An 18,989-nucleotide genomic window follows, 5' to 3' on the forward strand; every position below is an offset into this window, starting at 1 on the left:
GGCTTGCAAGGACAACTGAGAAGAGATAAGATTAACGAATTGCTGGCGGGTCTGAGGAAACAGCAGTCAACTTTCATCCAGAGCCGAGAAGTCAGTGAAGCAGCGGTAAAAGCCAGCTACCTAATTGCTAGCGAAATAGCATTAGCATCGAAGCCGTATTCCGACGGTGACTTTGTTAAACGATGCATGATGAAGGCGGCTGAACTTGTATGTCCCGAGAAGCGACAAGCTTTTGCCAATATTAGCCTGACGAGGAATACTATAGCAGAGAGGATTTCGGAACTATCGGCAGATTTAGACAGTCAATTGAAACAGAGAGTCAAGTCATTTATTGCATTTTCCGTGGCAATTGACGAGAGCACTGACATCACAGACGTGGCCCAACTGGCCATATTTATTCGAGGAGTTGATGAGACATTGACTGTTACTGAAGAGTTTCTTGAGTTGGTGCCAATGATGGACACCACAACAGCCGAGGACATTTTCGGCTCTGTCGTTGCTGCATTGGACAGAGTTGGAGTGGACTGGCTCAAGAGTGGACTGGCTTGTTTGTGCGTTCAAGGCTCACAAACAAGCACTTAAATGACATTGTGAAAGTGACAGCTAGTCAGGACATGACACCTGGTGTTGATGCACTTGTACAGGCCAAAAGATGCCAAGTTTCAGGAACAAATACAAGTCCAGACTAGACTAACACCTTTAAAATGCTGCCTTAGATACTGTTTGCATTGAAAGAATACAGCTCTGTGAAGATGAATCCTTACTGTGGTGATTTAAAAAATGTGCACTTTAATGTTAGTCAGCAGCTTCAAAACAAAAGTTGTGTGATGGAATTCTACTGTTCATACAACTCCATAAATTTTCAGTATGTATTGTATGTGTATGTATGTTTCATGTATGAAGTTTACAGATTTACAGGACAGGCGAACACTTTCTTCATTACACATTTAAAATCACTCTCCTTAGTTTGTAAGGTGTACGCAGGGATTACATTTAGATTTTATATGCGTATGTGTAAGTGGTTTAAAAATTCCTTTCTTTAAAAGTCTCATTTAATCTTAAAGTGCATTACTATATTTTTCAGTACCAATTAAAGTTTTGTGCCTTTGTACAATCAGTGGGATCAGTTGCAATGCATATTTGTGAATGATAAAAGTAAATTGCACATTTGTCTAAGGAAATATGAGGTGTTTCATGAAATGTTTTGTAAAAGGATAGTTCATTAAATTTCAATATTTTCCTAATGTTCTTGTGCTTCTTTACACCAAAACAAAGGAAAGACATGATATTTTGGTTATTTATAGCAGAGTATGGTATAATTTTAATGGTCCAGCCCACTTGACATCTCCCTAGGCCGTATGTGGCCCACGATGCGAAATGAGTTTGACACCCCTGGTCTACACCGTTTGTTGTTTTTGTTAGTTTTAGTTAAGTTCGTGTTTTCGTTAAATAAATATGTGTTCAAACTCCACTGCGCCTTGGTTCGATCAATACTCCTCCTTTTCGGTCGAAGAGGAGGAGGACCGCCGTTACAGAATCACCCACCAAATCTCCAGATCCAAGCAGCGGAGTAAATGGAGTAAGGGACAGGAAAAGAAGGAGGAATGGACTTGGGACGATATATTGGATGGGAAAGGTTGCTACACATGGGAGGAGATCCTGGCTGGTAGGGATCGCCTCCCATGGGAACAGCTGGAGGCACTGAGGAGAGCAGAGGCTACCGGAGAGAGGAACCGGAGTTATGAGGGAACGTGTCTGGCACGGAAGCCCAAAAAGCCCGTGAGTAACACCCAAAAATTTCTTGGGGGGGGGGGGGGGGGGGGTAAGAGATGGTGGGCCAAGGGCAGGTAGGAGACCTGCGCCCACTTCCCAGGCTTACCGTGGAGAGCGGGAGTACGGGCAGGCGCCGTGTTACGCAGTAGAGCGCACGGTGTCTCCTGTACGAGTGCATAGCCCAGTGCGGGTTATTCCACCTCCCCGCACTGGTAGGGCTAGATTGGGTATTGAGCCAGGTGTCATGAGGCCGGCTCAACGCGTCTGGTCTCCAGTGCGTCTCCTCGGGCCGGCATACATGGCACCTGCCTTACGCATGGTTTCCCCGGTTCGCCTACATAGGCCGGTGCGGGTTATTCCACCTCCCCGCACTGGTCGGGCATCCGGGAGTATTCAACCAGGTAAGGTTGGGCAGGCTCAATGCTCAAGAGTGCCAGTACGCCTCCACGGTCCGGTATTTCCTGCGCCACCTCCCCGCCCCAGCCTAGTACCTACAGTGCCTACACTACGCACTAGGCTACCAGTGCGTCTCCTGAGCCCTGTTCCTCCTCCACGCACTCTCCCTGTAGTGCGTGTATCCAGTTCGGTGCCTCTAGTTCCGGCACCACGCACTAAGCCTCCTGTGCGTCTCCAGAGCCCTGTACACACTGTATCTTCTCCCCCTACTAATCCTGATGTGCTTGTCCTCAGCCCGGTGTCACCAGTGCCGGTACCACGCACCAGGTATAGAGTGAGCTTTGAGAGTACAGTGTGCCCTGTCCCTGCTCCCCGCACTAGTATGAAGGTGCGTATCCTTAGCCCGGTGCCTCCAGTTCTGGCACCACGCACCAGGTCTACAGTGCGCCTTATCCGGCCAGAGCCATCCGTCTCACCAGCACCATCTGAGCCATCCGTCTCACCAGCGCCATCTGAGCCATCCGTCTCCCCAGCGCCATCTGAGCCATCCGTCTCCCCAGCGCCATCTGAGCCATCCGTCTCCCCAGCGCCGTCTGAGCCATCCGTCTGCAATGAGCCTGCAAAGCCGCCCGTCTGCCATGAGCCTGCAAAGCCGCCCGTCTGCCATGAGCCTACAGAGCCGTCCGCCAGACAGGAGCCGCTAGAGCCGCCCGCCAGACAGGAGCCGCTAGAGCCGCCCGTCAGACAGGATCTGCCAGAGCCGCCAACCAGACAGGATCTGCCAGAGCCGCCAACCAGACAGGATCTGCCAGAGCCGCCAACCAGACAGGATCTGCCAGAGCCGCCAACCAGACAGGATCTGCCAGAGCCGCCAACCAGACAGGATCTGCCAGAGCTGCCAGCGAGCCATGAGCAGCCAGAGCCGTCAGAGAGCCATGAGCGTCGAGAGCCGTCAGCCAGCCATGAGCGTCGAGAGCCGTCAGCCAGCCATGAGCGTCGAGAGCCGTCAGCCAGCCATGAGCGTCGAGAGCCGTCAGCCTGCCATGAGCGTCGAGAGCCGTCAGCCTGCCATGAGCGTCGAGAGCCGTCAGCCTGCCATGAGCGTCGAGAGCCGTCAGCCAGCCATGAGCGTCGAGAGCCGTCAGCCAGCCATGAGCGTCGAGAGCCGTCAGCCAGCCATGAGCGTCGAGAGCCGTCAGCCTGCCATGAGCGTCGAGAGCCGTCAGCCTGCCATGAGCGTCGAGAGCCGTCAGCCTGCCATGAGCGTCCAGATTCGTCAGTCAGCCATGAGCTGCCCTTCAGCCAGAAAGGGCTATATACCCAGAACTGCCCCTCAGTCCAGAGCTGTCTCTCTGTCCGGAGCTGCCTTTCAGTCCGGAGTTGCCCCTCTATTATGATCTCCATCTCTATCTTGATCTACCTCTTTATTCTTATCTATCCCTCTGTCTTGATTTATCCCTCTGTCCCGGTGCTGTCCCTGTCATGGATGTTACAAAGAGGATTTTGTGGGATATGGGTGGACATTTTTAGGGGTAGATGGAGGTTGGGATTGACTATGGTGGGGTGGGGACCTCGCCCGGAGCCTGAGCCACCACCGTGGTCAGATGCCCACCCAGACCCTCCCCTAGACTTTGTGCTGGTGCGCCCGGAGTTCGCACCTTATGGGGGGGGGTTATGTCACGTTCCTGACCTATTTATGTTAGTTTGTTATGTGTGTTAGTTGGTCAGGACGTGAGGTTGGGTGGGCATTCTATGTTTTCTGCTTCTGTGTTGGTTTTGGGTTGCCTGGTATGGCTCTTAATTAGAGGCAGGTGTTTGGCGTTCCTCTAATTAAGAGTCATATTTAGGTAGGCGTTGTCACAGTGTTCGTTGTGGGTGATTGTCTTACGTGTCTGTGTAATTGTTTGCACCATACGGGACTGTTACGGTTTGTTCGGTTTGTGTAGTCTAATTGTCCTATTCGTGCGTTCTTCTTGTTTTATGTAAGTTCGTCGTATAGGTCTGTCTACACCGTTTGTTGTTTTTGTTAGTTTTAGTTAAGTTCGTGTTTTCGTTAAATAAATATGTGTTCAAACTCCACTGCGCCTTGGTTCGATCAATACTCCTCCTTTTCGGTCGAAGAGGAGGAGGACCGCCGTTACAATCTCAACCAAACATCAGCGTTTAAGAATAGGACTAAATCATATCACACTTTTAATACACTTTAAGGGGGTGGGGAGGGAGTTTGAGAAACCCTGAAGTACAGTAGGAGGTGCTGCCCAGCCTGTTTTTTTCTGATAGTGGATATAACGTTGAATATCAGACGTTGTTTCCAGAGTACAAATTCTACAGGTTTGTCTATGTTGAAAATGAATTACCATGATGACATAATCCTGCGGTTGACACCCTCAAAACAACAGTTTACGTTGATTACTTTTTGCTAATCTAATGCATTTCCCACAAAGATTTCACGTGCCAATGCATTGACAAATTCTGTTGAAACAGTGTTAGGCTGCCGTAGGCAGAGAGTGAGTGAAGTCGAGGATGTATATGGGCCTCTACCGTCTTGTCTTTTCCTATGCCTCTGCTCTGTTCGTGGGCTGCAGCAGTGGGTCTCTCATCACAGTGGTGGCTGACTCAGACCTTACCTCACCTCTCGTTTTCCCTGTACTCCTCCTACCATTCTCGGAAGGGAAGGAGTGTGGGAGACAGTATATTGCTGAGGAGTCTTTTTCTTTCAAAGCTATAATTCTCTCTGCTCAGTTGGTGCATGACCTCTTGGTCCTTGCTCGCTGTGGAGGAGTTTGTGGTTGAGCTGTGAGTTTGTTTTCTGTTTTAGTCCTTGTGAATACGAGGCTAGCCAGTGATGTTGGTTGCATGTCATTCTCTGGCAGCTCATCTGTCAGACAGAAGTCATCTGCTGTGTCAGGTGCATGTCATGTTAGTCAGGGATTAGAGCTTGACTCACTTGACTAGACACACTCTATCATGTCCCAATGTTTGACTCACACACACGACATGGCCTTTTTTGGATTGTCCCATTTTGCCTTCCTTTGCTTATCTCTGATTATTTATCCTCATCTCATCCCTTTCTAATGCCTCTAGCACAGTGCTTCCCAACTCTGGTCCTCCAGTACCCCCAACAGTACACATTTTTATTGTAACCCTAATTTCAACTTGTCAACTAATCATCAAGCCCTCAATTAGTTTTTTTAAAACCTTTTTTTTTACCTTTATTTAACTAGGTAAGTCAGTTAAGAACAAATTATTTTTTACAATGATGGCCTACCCCAGCCAAACCCTCCCCTAACCCGGACGAAGCTGGGCCAATTGTGTGCCGCCAATTGTGCGCCGCCCAATCACGGCTGGTTGTGATACCGCTTGGGATCGAACCAGGGTCTGTAGTGACGCCTCTAGCACTGAGATGCAGTGATTTAGACCGCTGTGCCACTCAGGAGTTGAATGAGGTGTGATTGTCCAGGGCTACAACTAAACTGTACTGTTGGAGGTACTGGAGGACCATTGTTAAGAAACACTGTTCTAGCATACACCTTCTCTCTCTCTCTCCCCCACCCCCATTTCCATCTCTCTCTCTCCCCCACCCCCTTTCCCATCTCTCTCTCTCCCCCACCCCCATTTCCCATCTCTCTCTCTCCCCCACCCCCCTTTCCCATCTCTCTCTCTCCCCCACCCCCATTTCCCATCTCTCTCTCTCCCCCACCCCCTTTCCCATCTCTCTCTCTCCCCCACCCCCATTTCCCATCTCTCTCTCTCCCCCACCCCCATTTCCCATCTCTCTCTCTCCCCCACCCCCCTTTCCCATCTCTCTCTCTCCCCCACCCCCCTTTCCCATCTCTCTCTCTCCCCCACCCCCCTTTCCCATCTCTCTCTCTCCCCCACCCCCATTTCCCATCTCTCTCTCTCCCCCACCCCCCTTTCCCATCTCTCTCTCTCCCCCACCCCCTTTCCCATCTCTCTCTCTCCCCCACCCCCCTTTCCCATCTCTCTCTCTCCCCCACCCCCATTTCCCATCTCTCTCTCTCCCCCACCCCCCTTTCCCATCTCTCTCTCTCCCCCACCCCCATTTCCCATCTCTCTCTCCCCCCACCCCCCTTTCCCATCTCTCTCTCCCCCCACCACCCTTTCCCATCTCTCTCTCTCTCCCCCACCCCCATTTCCCATCTCGCCCTCTCTCCCCCACCCCCTTTCCCATCTCTCTCTCTCCCCACCCCCTTTCCCATCTCTCTCTCTCCCCACCCCCTTTCCCATCTCTCCCTCTCTCCGCCACCTCCCTTTCCCATCTCTCCCCCACCCCCTTTCCCATCTCTCCCTCTCTCCCCCACCCCCTTTCCCATCTCTCCCTCTCTCCCCCACCCCCCTTTCCCATCTCTCCTTCTCTCCCCCCTCTCCTCTCTGTGATTCATTAGGTCCTCTTAGTGGCTCCTACACAATCAAGGTCAGCCTCTTATCAAAGGCCTCTCTGTACTGGAGATGAGGCCCAGTTTTCCACAGGACAGAGGGAACTTTGTGCCAGCTGCCCACAGCCCAGTGGGCCTGTTGGAGGAGAGGAGTAGGGAGACAGGGAGAGGTAGGGAGGCTGAGTGATGCCTCTTTAAGAGTTGTGGTGTGGGCCAGGCAGTCCCATTCAGTGAGCCTCACTAGGCCAATCAGCTAAAGTTGAAGTGATTACAGCTTGTAGGCCAGGGATTCTGTTCTATTCTGCTCCATTGTTGGGGGTTTTGTTAACACTGAAGCAGGGCACTGGGAATCTGCTGCCACTCTGTTCATGGAAACAGCTAGAGGTCTCCTAGGCATTCCCGGACATGTTGTTGGTTCTCTCATGGGGGCGTAGCTTGGCCTCCATGGGGCTCAGGCCGACCAACAGGAGTGTGCCTCTCACCATTGTAAGCTGGCATCAGTGAGCCCTGGCTGGGAGTTACCTGGGTAACGTCTACACTACTGAATGTGCCCTCACAAGAAAATCACAAGGAAATACTTTTACTGGGAGCTTTTAGAATACCTTGGAAAAGTGCAAGGTTCTCATCTCAAATTATTCTAATAATTAATTCCCCAAGTGTTCTCGCCAGTTGCTTTGATGTTGTGTGCTTGGTAACTGGGTCTGTGTATATGCTTAATAACACAGTAGACTGAAAGCACCTGGCTGTGCAGATCACTCATAAGGCTATATTACCCTAGCTGGCACAACAAACCCAACCCCTCCTAGTCTCCCCAATGGCAGCCATGATGACATGACCCCTGTCTCTCTCTCCCTGTCTGAGTGGTGCAGCCTAATACTCATTTGTCCCCAGGCCCAGTGGAGCAGCTGGGAGGTCAGAGCCCCAATTACAGGAAGTTAACCTCACTTAGTCAACAGGCTTACAGTGCCTCGACATGTCCCACTGACATGCTAATATACACTACCGATAGGGAGTAGGGAGCCAGAAGCAGAAGCTTCATTCTCTTTCCCCCAGTTTTTTTCCTCCTCAGTTCTCCTCACACATTCTCAGGCTCTCCCCACCCCTGGCTAAAGTCTGAAATTGAGGTTATGTGAGGAAACGTGAGCATAGCATTATGCATGCATGTACACACACACCGGCCCCTCAAAATGTCTTTTGGAAGCCAGATTAAGGCCTGTGGCTGTGTGTGTTATGGTTCTATTTATCTGTCCCTGTGGACTCTGCTCTGTGCAGCAGGCAGGCAGCGGGCCCAAAGCTGCAGTGATTGAAATGCGGAGTGCAAACAGGACAAGGTTTGCCATGCCATGGCTAAGTGTCCATCCATTATAGCAGAGCGCTAGCCGCACAGCCCGGCCCAGCCAGGAGGAAGGAACCTCTGCTCTTCATGCACCGTGAGCGCCACCAAACCTGTCACGGTCCTGACCTGTTTTCTGGTAGTTTGTGTATGTGTTAGCTGGTCAGGACGTGAGTTTGGGTGGGCAGTCTATGTTTTCTGTTTCTATGTTGGTTTAAGGGTGACCTGATATGGCTCTCAATTAGAGGCAGGTGGTTTTCATTTCCTCTGATTGAGAGCCATATTAAGGTAGGTGTTTTCACACTGTTGGTTTGTGGGTGGTTGTCTCCTGTGTCAGTATGTATGTTCGTGCCACACGGGACTGTAGCGTTTGTTTGTAGTCGTGTACCTGTTCGTGCGTTCTTCACGTTATATGTAAGTTCGTGTCCAGGTCTGTTTTCATCGTTTATTTGTTTTGTAGTTGATTCAAGTATAGTTCGTTTTCTGTCTACGTCGTGTTTGTTGTTTTGTCGTGTCTTAAATAAATCATGTCATCATACCTCGCTGCACATTGGTCTTCAGATCCCTCTCTCCTCTCCTCGTCTGAGGAGGAGGAGGATTTAGAGTATCGTTACAGAACCACCCACCAAATTACCAGAACCAAGCAGCGGGGAAAAGGGCAGCGAAAGCAACCGCAGAAATCCCAGGATTCATGGACATGGGAGGAGATCTTGAATGGAGAAGGACCCTGGGCACAGGCTGGGGAGTATCGCCGCCCCAAAGCTGAGCTGGAGGAAGCGAGTGCTGAGCGGCGGCGATATGAGGAGGCAGCACGACAGCGGGACAGGTACGAGAGGCAACCCCAGAATTTTTTTTGGGGGGGGGCTAGAGAGGAGTGTGGCTAAGCCAGGTAGCAGACCTGAGCGCACTCCTCGTGCTTATTATAAGCAACGAGTCACTGGTCAGGCACCGTGTTATGCGGTTAAGCGCACGGTGTCGCCAGTGCGTGCCCATAGCCTGGTGCGCTATAGGGCAGCCCCCCGTAAGTGTCAAGTGAGTGTGGGCATCCAGCCGGGGCGTATTGTGCCTGCTCAGCGCGTCTGGTCTCCGGTACGCAGTTTCGGTCCAGGGTATCCTGCGCCGGCTCTCCGTGCTGTGTCTCCGGGGCGCTGGGAGGGTGCAGTGCGTCCTATGCCTACGCTCCGCTCGTACCGGGCAAATGTGGGAGTGGAGCCTAAGGGAGAAGTGCGCGTAGTAGGCACTAGATCTCCAGTGCTCATCCACAGCCCGGTTCAACCTGTGCCTGCACTCTGGAGGGTACGGGCTGGAGTAGTATGCCAGCCTGGGGGAGTGGTGCCAAGGCTGCGCACCAGAGCTCCAGTGCTCCTCCACAGCCCGGTCCTTCAGGTGCCTTTTAACATCAAGCCTCCTGTAGGTCTCTCCAGCCTGGTGGGTCCTGTGGCAGCCCCACGCACCAGGCTGTCTCTCCGTCTCCTCCCTACAGGTGTGCCCGTCTGCCCAGCGGCGCCTGAACTGCCCGTCTGCCCAGCGGCGCCTGAACTGCCCGTCTGCCCAGCGGCGCCTGAACTGCCCGTCTGCCCAGCGGTGCCTGAGCTGCCCGTCTGCCCAGCGTCGCCTGCAAAGCTGCCCGTCTGCCATGAGCCTGCAAAGCTGCCCGTCTGCCATGAGCCTGCAAAGCTGCCCGTCTGCCATGAGCCTGCAAAGCTGCCCGTCTGCCAGGAGCCTACAGAGCCGTCCGCCAGACAGGAGCTGCCAGAGCCGTCCGCCAGACAGGAGCTGCCAGAGCCGTCCGCCAGACAGGAGCTGCCAGAGCCGTCCGCCAGACAGGAGCTGCCAGAGCCGTCCGCCAGACAGGAGCTGCCAGAGCCGTCCGCCAGACAGGAGCTGCCAGAGCCTTCCGCCAGACCGGATCAGCCAGAGCCTTCCGCCAGACCGGATCAGCCAGAGCCTTCCGCCAGACCGGATCAGCCAGAGCCTTCCGCCAGCCAGGACCAGCCTTCAGAGCCGTCCAGCCAGGACCAGCCTTCAGAGCCGTCCAGCCAGGACCAGCCTTCAGAGCCGTCCAGCCAGGACCAGCCTTCAGAGCCGTCCAGCCAGGACCAGCCTTCAGAGCCGTCCAGCCAGGACCAGCCTTCAGAGCCATCCAGCCAGGACCAGCCTTCAGAGCCGTCAGCGAGCCATGACCAGCCAGAGCCGTCAGCGAGCCATGACCAGCCAGAGCCGTCATCCAGCCAGGATCCGCCAGAGCCAGCCAGCCAGGATCTGCCAGCCAGTCCGGTGTTGTCCCTCAGTCCGGAGCTGCCGTCCCTCAGTCCGGGGCGGCCCCTAAATCCAGCGGGACCCATGTCTAGGGTTCCCAGTCCAAGGTCGGTGGCGAGGGTCGCCACCTTGAGGAAGACACAGAAGCGGGGATTTATTATGGTGGGATTGGGACAGCGTCCGGAGCCGGAGCCACCACCGTGGTCAGATGCCCACCCAGACCCTCCCCTAGACTTTTGGTGGTGCGTTCGGAGTACGCACCTTGAGGGGGGGGTTATGTCACGGTCCTGACCTGTTTTCTGGTAGTTTGTGTGTGTTAGCTGGTCAGGACGTGAGTTTGGGTGGGCAGTCTATGTTTTCTGTTTCTATGTTGGTTTAAGGGTGACCTGATATGGCTCTCAATTAGAGGCAGGTGGTTTTCATTTCCTCTGATTGAGAGCCATATTAAGGTAGGTGTTTTCACACTGTTGGTTTGTGGGTGGTTGTCTCCTGTGTCAGTATGTATGTTCGTGCCACACGGGACTGTAGCGTTTGTTTGTAGTCGTGTACCTGTTCGTGCGTTCTTCACGTTATATGTAAGTTCGTGTCCAGGTCTGTTTTCATCGTTTATTTGTTTTGTAGTTGATTCAAGTATAGTTCGTTTTCTGTCTACGTCGTGTTTGTTGTTTTGTCGTGTCTTAAATAAATCATGTCATCATACCTCGCTGCACATTGGTCTTCAGATCCCTCTCTCCTCTCCTCGTCTGAGGAGGAGGAGGATTTAGAGTATCGTTACAAAACCACAGTCTCCATTACCCTATTTATTATAGCTTGGATTTCATCATTCATGATATGACTTACTAACAGTCCAATGTGAAACTGATGCGGAATAATGAACTTCATGTACAATAATGATATTATGTTATGATGAATTAAGATGCTATTTTTGATCATTTTTGTAGACTGTCTGGTGCAGGAGCAAATCTCAGTGCATTTTGAGATTTCGATATAGAGCCTGAAATAGAGCGAGTCTACATCCGTCCGAGCAGTATTCATGTTCTGATTAAAAGTCAATGAAACAGTGTGATATCCAGTTTGTTTGTTTATTTGTTTGTGTAGCATGGGAATTATTTATCTCAATCTGGCTGCAAGCATTTACACTACTTATACTAGATCCAATAAGATCATTAAGCACATCAGGAGGGAGGCTCAGACTGGTGCCCAATGTGCACAGTTGTAGGAGCTTTCTTTTGGTGTCAAAAACTCCCTTTTGTGAACTCAATGTGTTTATCAGCTCACTGGGGATGATTAGCCTGGAGCACTAGGCACCCCGGAGGAACTTTAGAGCACGGTTCGGCAACAGACAGGCACGCAGGCCAAAACCGGCCCCCCAAAGGTTTCAGCAACAACAACAAAAAGACTCAAATCAACAGGAATTCAGCAACAAAATGTGTTTCATTTAGGAAATTTGTTCACCAAGTATTCCCACGAATAAAAAAAAAGAGACTTGATCCCTGCCATAGAATATAGCCTATATTTGTTTTGGTTCCTAATGTATTGTATTTTATTCACAGTATTTCTATTGGTGCAGAGTGTACGTATGGCACTCCTTTCAGAGTGACAATTTAACCCATCTCGCTGGGTTCACTGGCTTACAGTAGCAATACTGATGGCTCCTGGGTAATATGGACTGGTTGTGTGGATAGAAAATGTATTTATTCATTTATTGTGTTTGGAGATTCTTAGTGGCAGAAGCATTTATTATACTGCTTTTGATTTTCTTTCAACTTGTAATCATTTCTGACACATTTTCAATTTAACATGCTTAGAGAACGTGTTCATATTTCTGGTGTCTCATCAGGTAAATCAATTCGCATACATGTGTAACAATTTAACTTTAGTCCGTCCCCTCGCCCCGGGCGCGAATCAGGGACCCTCTGCACACAACACTCACCCACGAAGCATCGTTACCCATCGCTCCACAAAGGCCGCGGCCCTTGCAGAGCAAGGGGAACCACTACTTCAAGGTCTCAAAGCGAGTGACGTCACCGATTGAAACGCTATTAGCGTGCACCACCCCTAACTAGCTAGCCATTTCACATCGGTTACACTCACCCCCCTTTCGACCTCCTCCTTTTCCGCAGCAACCAGTGATCCGGGTCAACAGCATCAATGTAACAGTATAACTTTAGTCCTTCCCCTCACCCCGACCCGGGCGCGAACCAGGGACCCTCTGCACACATCAACGCCAGTCACCCACGAAGCATCGTTACCCATCGCTCCACAAAAGCCGCGGCCCTTGCAGGGCAAGGGGAACCACTACTTCAAGGTCTCAAAGCGAGTGACGTCACCGATTGAAACGCTATTAGCGTGCACCACCGCTAACTAACTAGCTAGCTAGCTTTCACATCGGCTACACATGTCAATGTCTATTTCCCCTGAAAGTGTTACTGTTTTGTATGTATGAAGTAGTGTATGTGTCTGTATGAAGCAGTTTTCTCTGATGTGTGAATGTGTTTGGCATGGAGAAATGCAAGCCCATCACAGCATTGACAGCCAGTGGCTAATGTGATCACAGCTTGTGTGCTGCAGGACTGACTGAGAGGAACCGTAATCTCTCCGAGTGTCTCGCTGCCAAATTGGCTCAATCTGCCAGGGAGAAACATCAGAGTTCTCTGCTGTCGGCTTTCGAAGGGCCTTTTTTATGTGGGCTCAGGATGTTTGATCCAGTAAACTGTATCTCAGCAATTTGATTTGGTGAACCTGCTATCCATAGCATGTGAAGGGACTTCATAGGGATCACTAGTCCAGCGTCAGTGACATAGAGAGGGGAACAGGAGCCCTGCCTCCCAGCTGAACACACTAGGCTATATCGATCAGATAATGTACTCTGGACAAGATTCGTTGATAGATCAAAACCTCACATTTTGTTTAACACTTGATATATAAATAGTTAATAGTGTATTCTATTGGTTTATTGAATTACCTAATAGTCTACTTTGGGAGTTTGTTACATGAATGTAATGATTAGGTTGAAGGCATAATTCTGCTCAGGTTGGATTTGGCTGAGCTTTCATGTTTCCCCCAGATGTTAATGCTGAAATTGGTTTGAAAAGTAGAGCCATTATATGAAATTGAAATGTCAGTGACTTTTTATTGTGTCAGTTTGCCAGGAGGCAAAAATCCCATCCAAATATGACTCTGCAGGCTTGTTTGTGAAATCTAGATATCCCTTTCAATCCTGAAGAATAGAAATGTCTGCATGTTTGTAAGGCTGTCCTGGAGTTCCTAAAAGCATCTATCTGACTGACTCTGCCGATCATAAATACCCCCCGGACATGTCAGGAGAAAGTACGCCTGGAAAACCCCGAATTCTGGAAAGAGATAGGCCATTTCTAATTTAGCAAATGCCTCGAGAAAAAAAGCAAAACTTTTTATTAAGAATTTCGATTTGGGAAATAAATTAGTTCTGCAGCCATTTCCTACTCCCACACAGTCAGTCAGATGATTCAAGTTGGAGAACATTAGCTTGCTTACTCAAGGCCCAAAGGGAGATTAACTAATTAGACACAGTCCAATACTTTCCACTGTGCTGCCTGCTAGTCTGCAATAAAACCTAGGAGCATGAGAGAGGCCACATCAGTAACAGGGCACTGCACACAGCCAATTATCAGGCAGGTAGCCTATGTCACTGTGTCATTGTCTACCTTTCCAGACCAGAGCTATTGGTTTCATTTTCAACACCAGTTAGGCAGCTTACATTCCCCAACTGTTTCCACTCTTCACCTGGTTAGAGAAAGTTGGTGTTAATAGGAAATGAGAGGGTATGCAATTATTGAGTTTACAGTATGTTCTAATACCAAACCTATTTTCAGGTTGTAGCCAGTTGGAGTGAGATGAGAGCCCAGTGGAGTAGCAGACACACTGAGCATCCAGCCTAGCCATGCCTTGCTGCTGAGTGCCCTGGTGACCACCTCTGGCCTTGGCACCATGACCAGTCTGAAGCGCCCACCCATGGACCACATCGTGGGGGGCTCGATCCCAGCCATTGACGAGTTCTACACCCGCCACCTGGCCAACGGAGGGGCACGCATAGACAGCGCCCACCCTCCAGGGGGCCCGGGGGTGCCTAAAATGGGGGTACGGGCACGGGTTGCCGAGTGGCCCCCGAGGAAGGACCTGGGTGCTCTCTGGCAGGTTACCACAGAGCCAGAGTCCCCAGCCTTGGCCGGAGGTGGGCAGAGCCACCTGAAACTATGTCACCTGATGAGCCCCCAGGACGCATCCATGCTCCGCAGCATCCACAACACACTGAAGAGTAAAACCCAGACGGCCAGCTACAGCCCAGACAGCCGTTACCTGTCCCCCACAGACTACAGAGTCCCCTCCCACAGAAACATCCGCCGCATCCGCCAGCGCAGCAACAGTGACATCACCATCAGTGAGCTGGACGATGGCGGGGACAGTGGGGAGGACTTGGGCCCCTCAGGGGCAAAGTGGTCCCCACTACACAGAGAGTATGGCAGCACCTCCTCTATAGACCAGCACGGGGCGCCAGGGGAGAGCTTCTTTGAGATGCTGAAGGGCTACCAGGGGGACAAGCCTGACCAGCGCAGCCCTGCACCAGACAGACTAGAGGACTTGCTGACTGCTGGGCTCAAGCAGGCCTCCATAGAACTACATGAGGAGACTAGTGAGAGCCAGACATCCAGCAGAGTGAAGGAGAGAGAGAAGCCCCCAAAGAGACGCTCCAAGTCAGAGACAGGGGGAGAGTCTATATTCCGTAAACTACGCAGCGTGAGGGGGGAGTCGGACTCACCACGGGCCGGCTCTGATGCTGAGGACGGTCGGTCAGAGGACTGGGTAACCCCCCTCAAGCCATGGGTCTGCCAGAGGGGCTTCTCCCACTACGACGTGCAGAGCATGATGTTTGACCTGAATGAGGTGATCCAGAGCAGGCAGATGGCGGCGGGGAAGAGGAAGAACACCACCACAGGGGCGTCTGCTGCAGCTGCAGCCTCCAACACCTCCACCGTGTCCTCCACCCAGAGCCTGGCCTACAGCTCCCCCGCTGGCAGCCAGGAGGAGCTCAGTGCCGGGGCCAGGGACAGCCCCAGCATGGGCACCGGGGACGAGCAGAGCAACGAGATGCTCCTCAGCTGCCCCTGCTTCCGCAATGAGATTGGGGCCAACGGAAGGCGCACGGCAGGAGCCGGGCCCCCCAAACAGGGGAGTGGGGGCTCGGGGACCCTGGGAAGCGAGGGCAGTCAGTTTGAGTCGTCCCTCAGCTCCCACTGCACTAACGCTGGGGTGGCAGTGCTAGAGGGGCCCAAGGACAGCCCCAGTTCCCTCAGTGACAGAGGCAAACACTACATCGTAGAGCATGTGGACCTGGGAGCTTACTACTACAGGAAGTTCTTCTACCTTAGAGGTGAGATAGACTCAGCTGAACATACACTTATGTATCCTCTCAAACGTATTCAGTTACAAACATTATACAGTACATGAAGTTCTATAACACTAGAATGTGTAACATAAACAAATAGTCCTACACAGCCCACTGTGTAATACAGTTTCCAAATTCAAATGCATGAAGTGTATGTTTATACATAGCTGTCTACTTCCCTTTCTCTCGCTCTCTCTTGCTCTCTCTTTCTCCCCTTTTCTCTCTCTCCCTCAGAACACTGGAACTACTTTGGGATGGACGAGGCTCTGGGTCCGGTGGCTGTGAGTCTGCGCAGGGAGAAACAGGAGGAGCACAACGAGCACGGCCAGCAGTACAACTACCGGGTCATCTTCAGAACCTCAGAGGTCAGACAGCTAGCCTCCTGGCTTTACAACTGCTCTCCCTGGACCATGTCACTTATAACAACGTTAGCAGTTAATGATCCTGCTCGATAGATTGAGATTTATGGAATTGTTATCAAATCCAGTCACGTTGATTGTCTGTAGATTTGTTTATCTGTAGATCAGTAACTCTCCCCTGTGTCTGTCTTCCTGGTAGTTTCACGGTAAGACTAGCTGGAGGTGAAACTCAGCTCTCCATCCCTCTCTGCTGATTATGTAAGAAGCCCAGAGGGCATCAGCTGTTCCCTCAGATCAGCACTGTGTAAAGAAACTATAGAAAACACTCTCATCCTCCTCACATCTCCATGGCCTGTCAATGCTACACAACCTCAAACCACTATAGAGAACTCTCCTTTTACATTTCACTGGAGAATCATTTGCTTCATTAAGTTGGAAGGTTGTGATTTTAGTTATGGAGTGACTGCGACACAGCACCATTACATTTCCAGCGATAGATTTAAGGCACCTGCCCTGGAGTGTCCAGAGATGGTTGTCTGGGGGTTTTCCCTGGGTTGGAAGGTGGCCAGGTGTGGGTGAATAGACCCTCCAGCTCTGTGTGAGACGCCCCAGGGCCCCAAACCTGGGGAACACTGTCCTTTTGTTAGGGCCCTCTCCTAGGAGTGTGGGAGAGAAAATTCCCCTCCGTTCCAGCTGTATATGATAGCAAGTGATTGAGTTCACGGCCTCTGCTGAACACAATGCACACTCTGTGCACATATTATGCGTTGCTGAACAACCCCAACCCCACCCTCAGCTTTCTGCCCCCAGGCCAAAAGTTTGATTCATAACTGTACCTTGTTCTTCTCTGTTGTTTTATGTCAGATTCCTTTAGATAAATAGTTATGAACTTACTCAGGAGAAGTTAGGGTGTTTGGGAAGCAAAACCGACCTGTTCATTTTGGCTATCACTTTGTTCCATCTTGATGTGAAAGTTCCATGGACTGGGGATTCCTGAGGCACATTCCTCCTCTCACACCTCTTTCTCTTCCCCTCCTTATTTTCATCCCTCCATCCAGTTGACCACACTCCGGGGGTCTATTCTGGAGGATGCGGTGCCCTCGTCCTCTAAGCATGGCACTACCCGGGGGCTGCCCCTGAAGGAGGTGTTGGAGCACCTGCTTCCAGAGCTGGATGTGCCCTGTCTCCGCTTGGCCCTCAACACGCCCAAGGTCACAGAACAGCTGATGAAACTGGATGAGCAGGGGGTAGGAGGATACATAAACACTACATAAAACACTCCCTGAAGAGCCCAGCCGTGCTACAGCTATATGCTGTTATTGGGCCAGTTATCACATTTCAGAGCTATTTTGATTGGCACTATATGTTGGAACTATATCATGCTATAAAATTAGGCTTGTCTGATCTCGTATAGTTTTTGCACTGCAAACATTTTTTAACGTTAAATCTGTCACTCTCTCCTCCTCTCTTCCTCCCTTCCCCCTCTCTTCCTCCCTCCCCCCTCACTTTCTCCCCCTCTCTCGCCCTCCTCCTCTCTAGCTGAGTTTCCAGGTGAAGGTGGGGGTGATGTACTGCAGGGCGGGGCAGAGCAGTGAGGAGGAGATGTACAACAATGAGACGGCGGGCCCTGCCCTGGAGGAGTTCCTACAGCTGCTGGGGGAGAGAGTCCGCCTCCAGGGATTCACCAAGTACCGCGCCCAGCTTGACACCAAGAGTACGCTCACACACACACACACATACACACATATACACGCTCACACACACACACACACACACACACACACACACACACACACACACACACACACACACACACACACACACACACACACACACACACACACACACACACTAGCAACGGTAGTAAAAATTGATAAAAGGTCAAAAATACAGTTCTGATGAATGTAACAGCTACATAAGATGGTTAACTATTTTAGAGTTTTAAAAATCCATCCTTTTTATCACAATTGTATAATGAGAGACAGAAAATCTATGGAATCGAGACATTTTGGTGGGACTTCAGGTATTCAACTGAAGGTTAAATATAAAATGTTTTCTTATTTGAAATGACACATGGCAACATTTTTTAACCATATACGTCCCTTTCATATGTTTTGTTATTATATTGATAGAATAATAACGTTCGGAAATAACAACTAATTTGCATATACAGTGCATTCAGAAAGTATTCAGACCCCTTGACTTTTTTCACATTTTGTTACATTACAGCCTCGAGTCTTCTTGGGTATGACGCTACAAGCTTGGCACACCTGTATTTGGGGAGTTTTTCCCATTCTTCTCTGCAGATCCTCTCTATCTCTGTCAGGTTGGATGGGGAGCATTGCTGCACAGCTATTTTCAGGTCTCTCCAGAGACGTTCGATCTGGTTCAAGTGGCTCTGGCTGGGCAACTCAAGGACATTCAGAGACTGTCCTGTTGGAAGGTGAACCTTCCAACAAGAAGTCCTGAGGTCCTGAGCGCTCTGGAGCAGGTTTTCATCGGGGATCTTTCTGTACTTTACTCCATTCATATTTCCCTCGATCGTGACTAGTCTCCCAGTCCCTGCCGCTGAAAAACATCCACACAGCATGATGCTGCCACCACCATGCTTCACTGTAGGGATGGTACCAGGTTTCCTCCAGATGTGACGCTTGGCAATCAGGCCAAAGAGTTCAATCTTGGTTTCATCAGACCAGAGAATCTTGTTTCTCATGGTCTGAGAGTCCTTTAGGTGCCTTTTGGCAAACTCCAATCAGGCTGTCATGTGCCTTTTACTGAGGAGTGGCTTCCGTCTGGCCACTCTACCATTAAGGCCTGATTGGTGGAATGCTGAAGAGATGGTTGTCCTTCTGGAAGGTTCTCCCATCTCCACAGAGTAACTCTGGAGCTCTGTCAGAATGGCCATCGGGTTCTTGGTCACCTTCCTGACCAAGGCCCTTCTCCTCCGATTGCTCAGTTTGCCAGGCGGCTAGCTGTAGGAAGAGTCTTGGTGGTTCCAAACTTCTTCCATTTAAGAATGATGGAGGCCACTGTGTTCTTGGGGACCT

General features: G+C 50.8%; 1 protein-coding gene across 3 annotated transcripts in view; it reads left to right on the top strand.

Annotated features, from left to right (window-relative positions):
- LOC129812863 (signal-induced proliferation-associated 1-like protein 1) overlaps positions 1-18,989 on the top strand; it is a 109,079-nt gene that overhangs the window by 56,937 nt on the left and 33,153 nt on the right. For all 3 annotated transcript variants that reach the window (XM_055864799.1, XM_055864802.1, XM_055864801.1), the window contains 4 exons: positions 14,013-15,568; positions 15,818-15,948; positions 17,001-17,189; positions 17,482-17,656. In XM_055864799.1, coding sequence (XP_055720774.1) covers positions 14,128-15,568; positions 15,818-15,948; positions 17,001-17,189; positions 17,482-17,656 — 1,936 coding nt within the window. In that variant the 5' untranslated portion in view covers positions 14,013-14,127. The remainder of the gene's footprint in view (positions 1-14,012; positions 15,569-15,817; positions 15,949-17,000; positions 17,190-17,481; positions 17,657-18,989) is intronic.

This window comes from Salvelinus fontinalis, chromosome 16, assembly GCF_029448725.1.
Source record: "Salvelinus fontinalis isolate EN_2023a chromosome 16, ASM2944872v1, whole genome shotgun sequence".
Classification (NCBI taxonomy): domain Eukaryota; kingdom Metazoa; phylum Chordata; class Actinopteri; order Salmoniformes; family Salmonidae; genus Salvelinus; species Salvelinus fontinalis.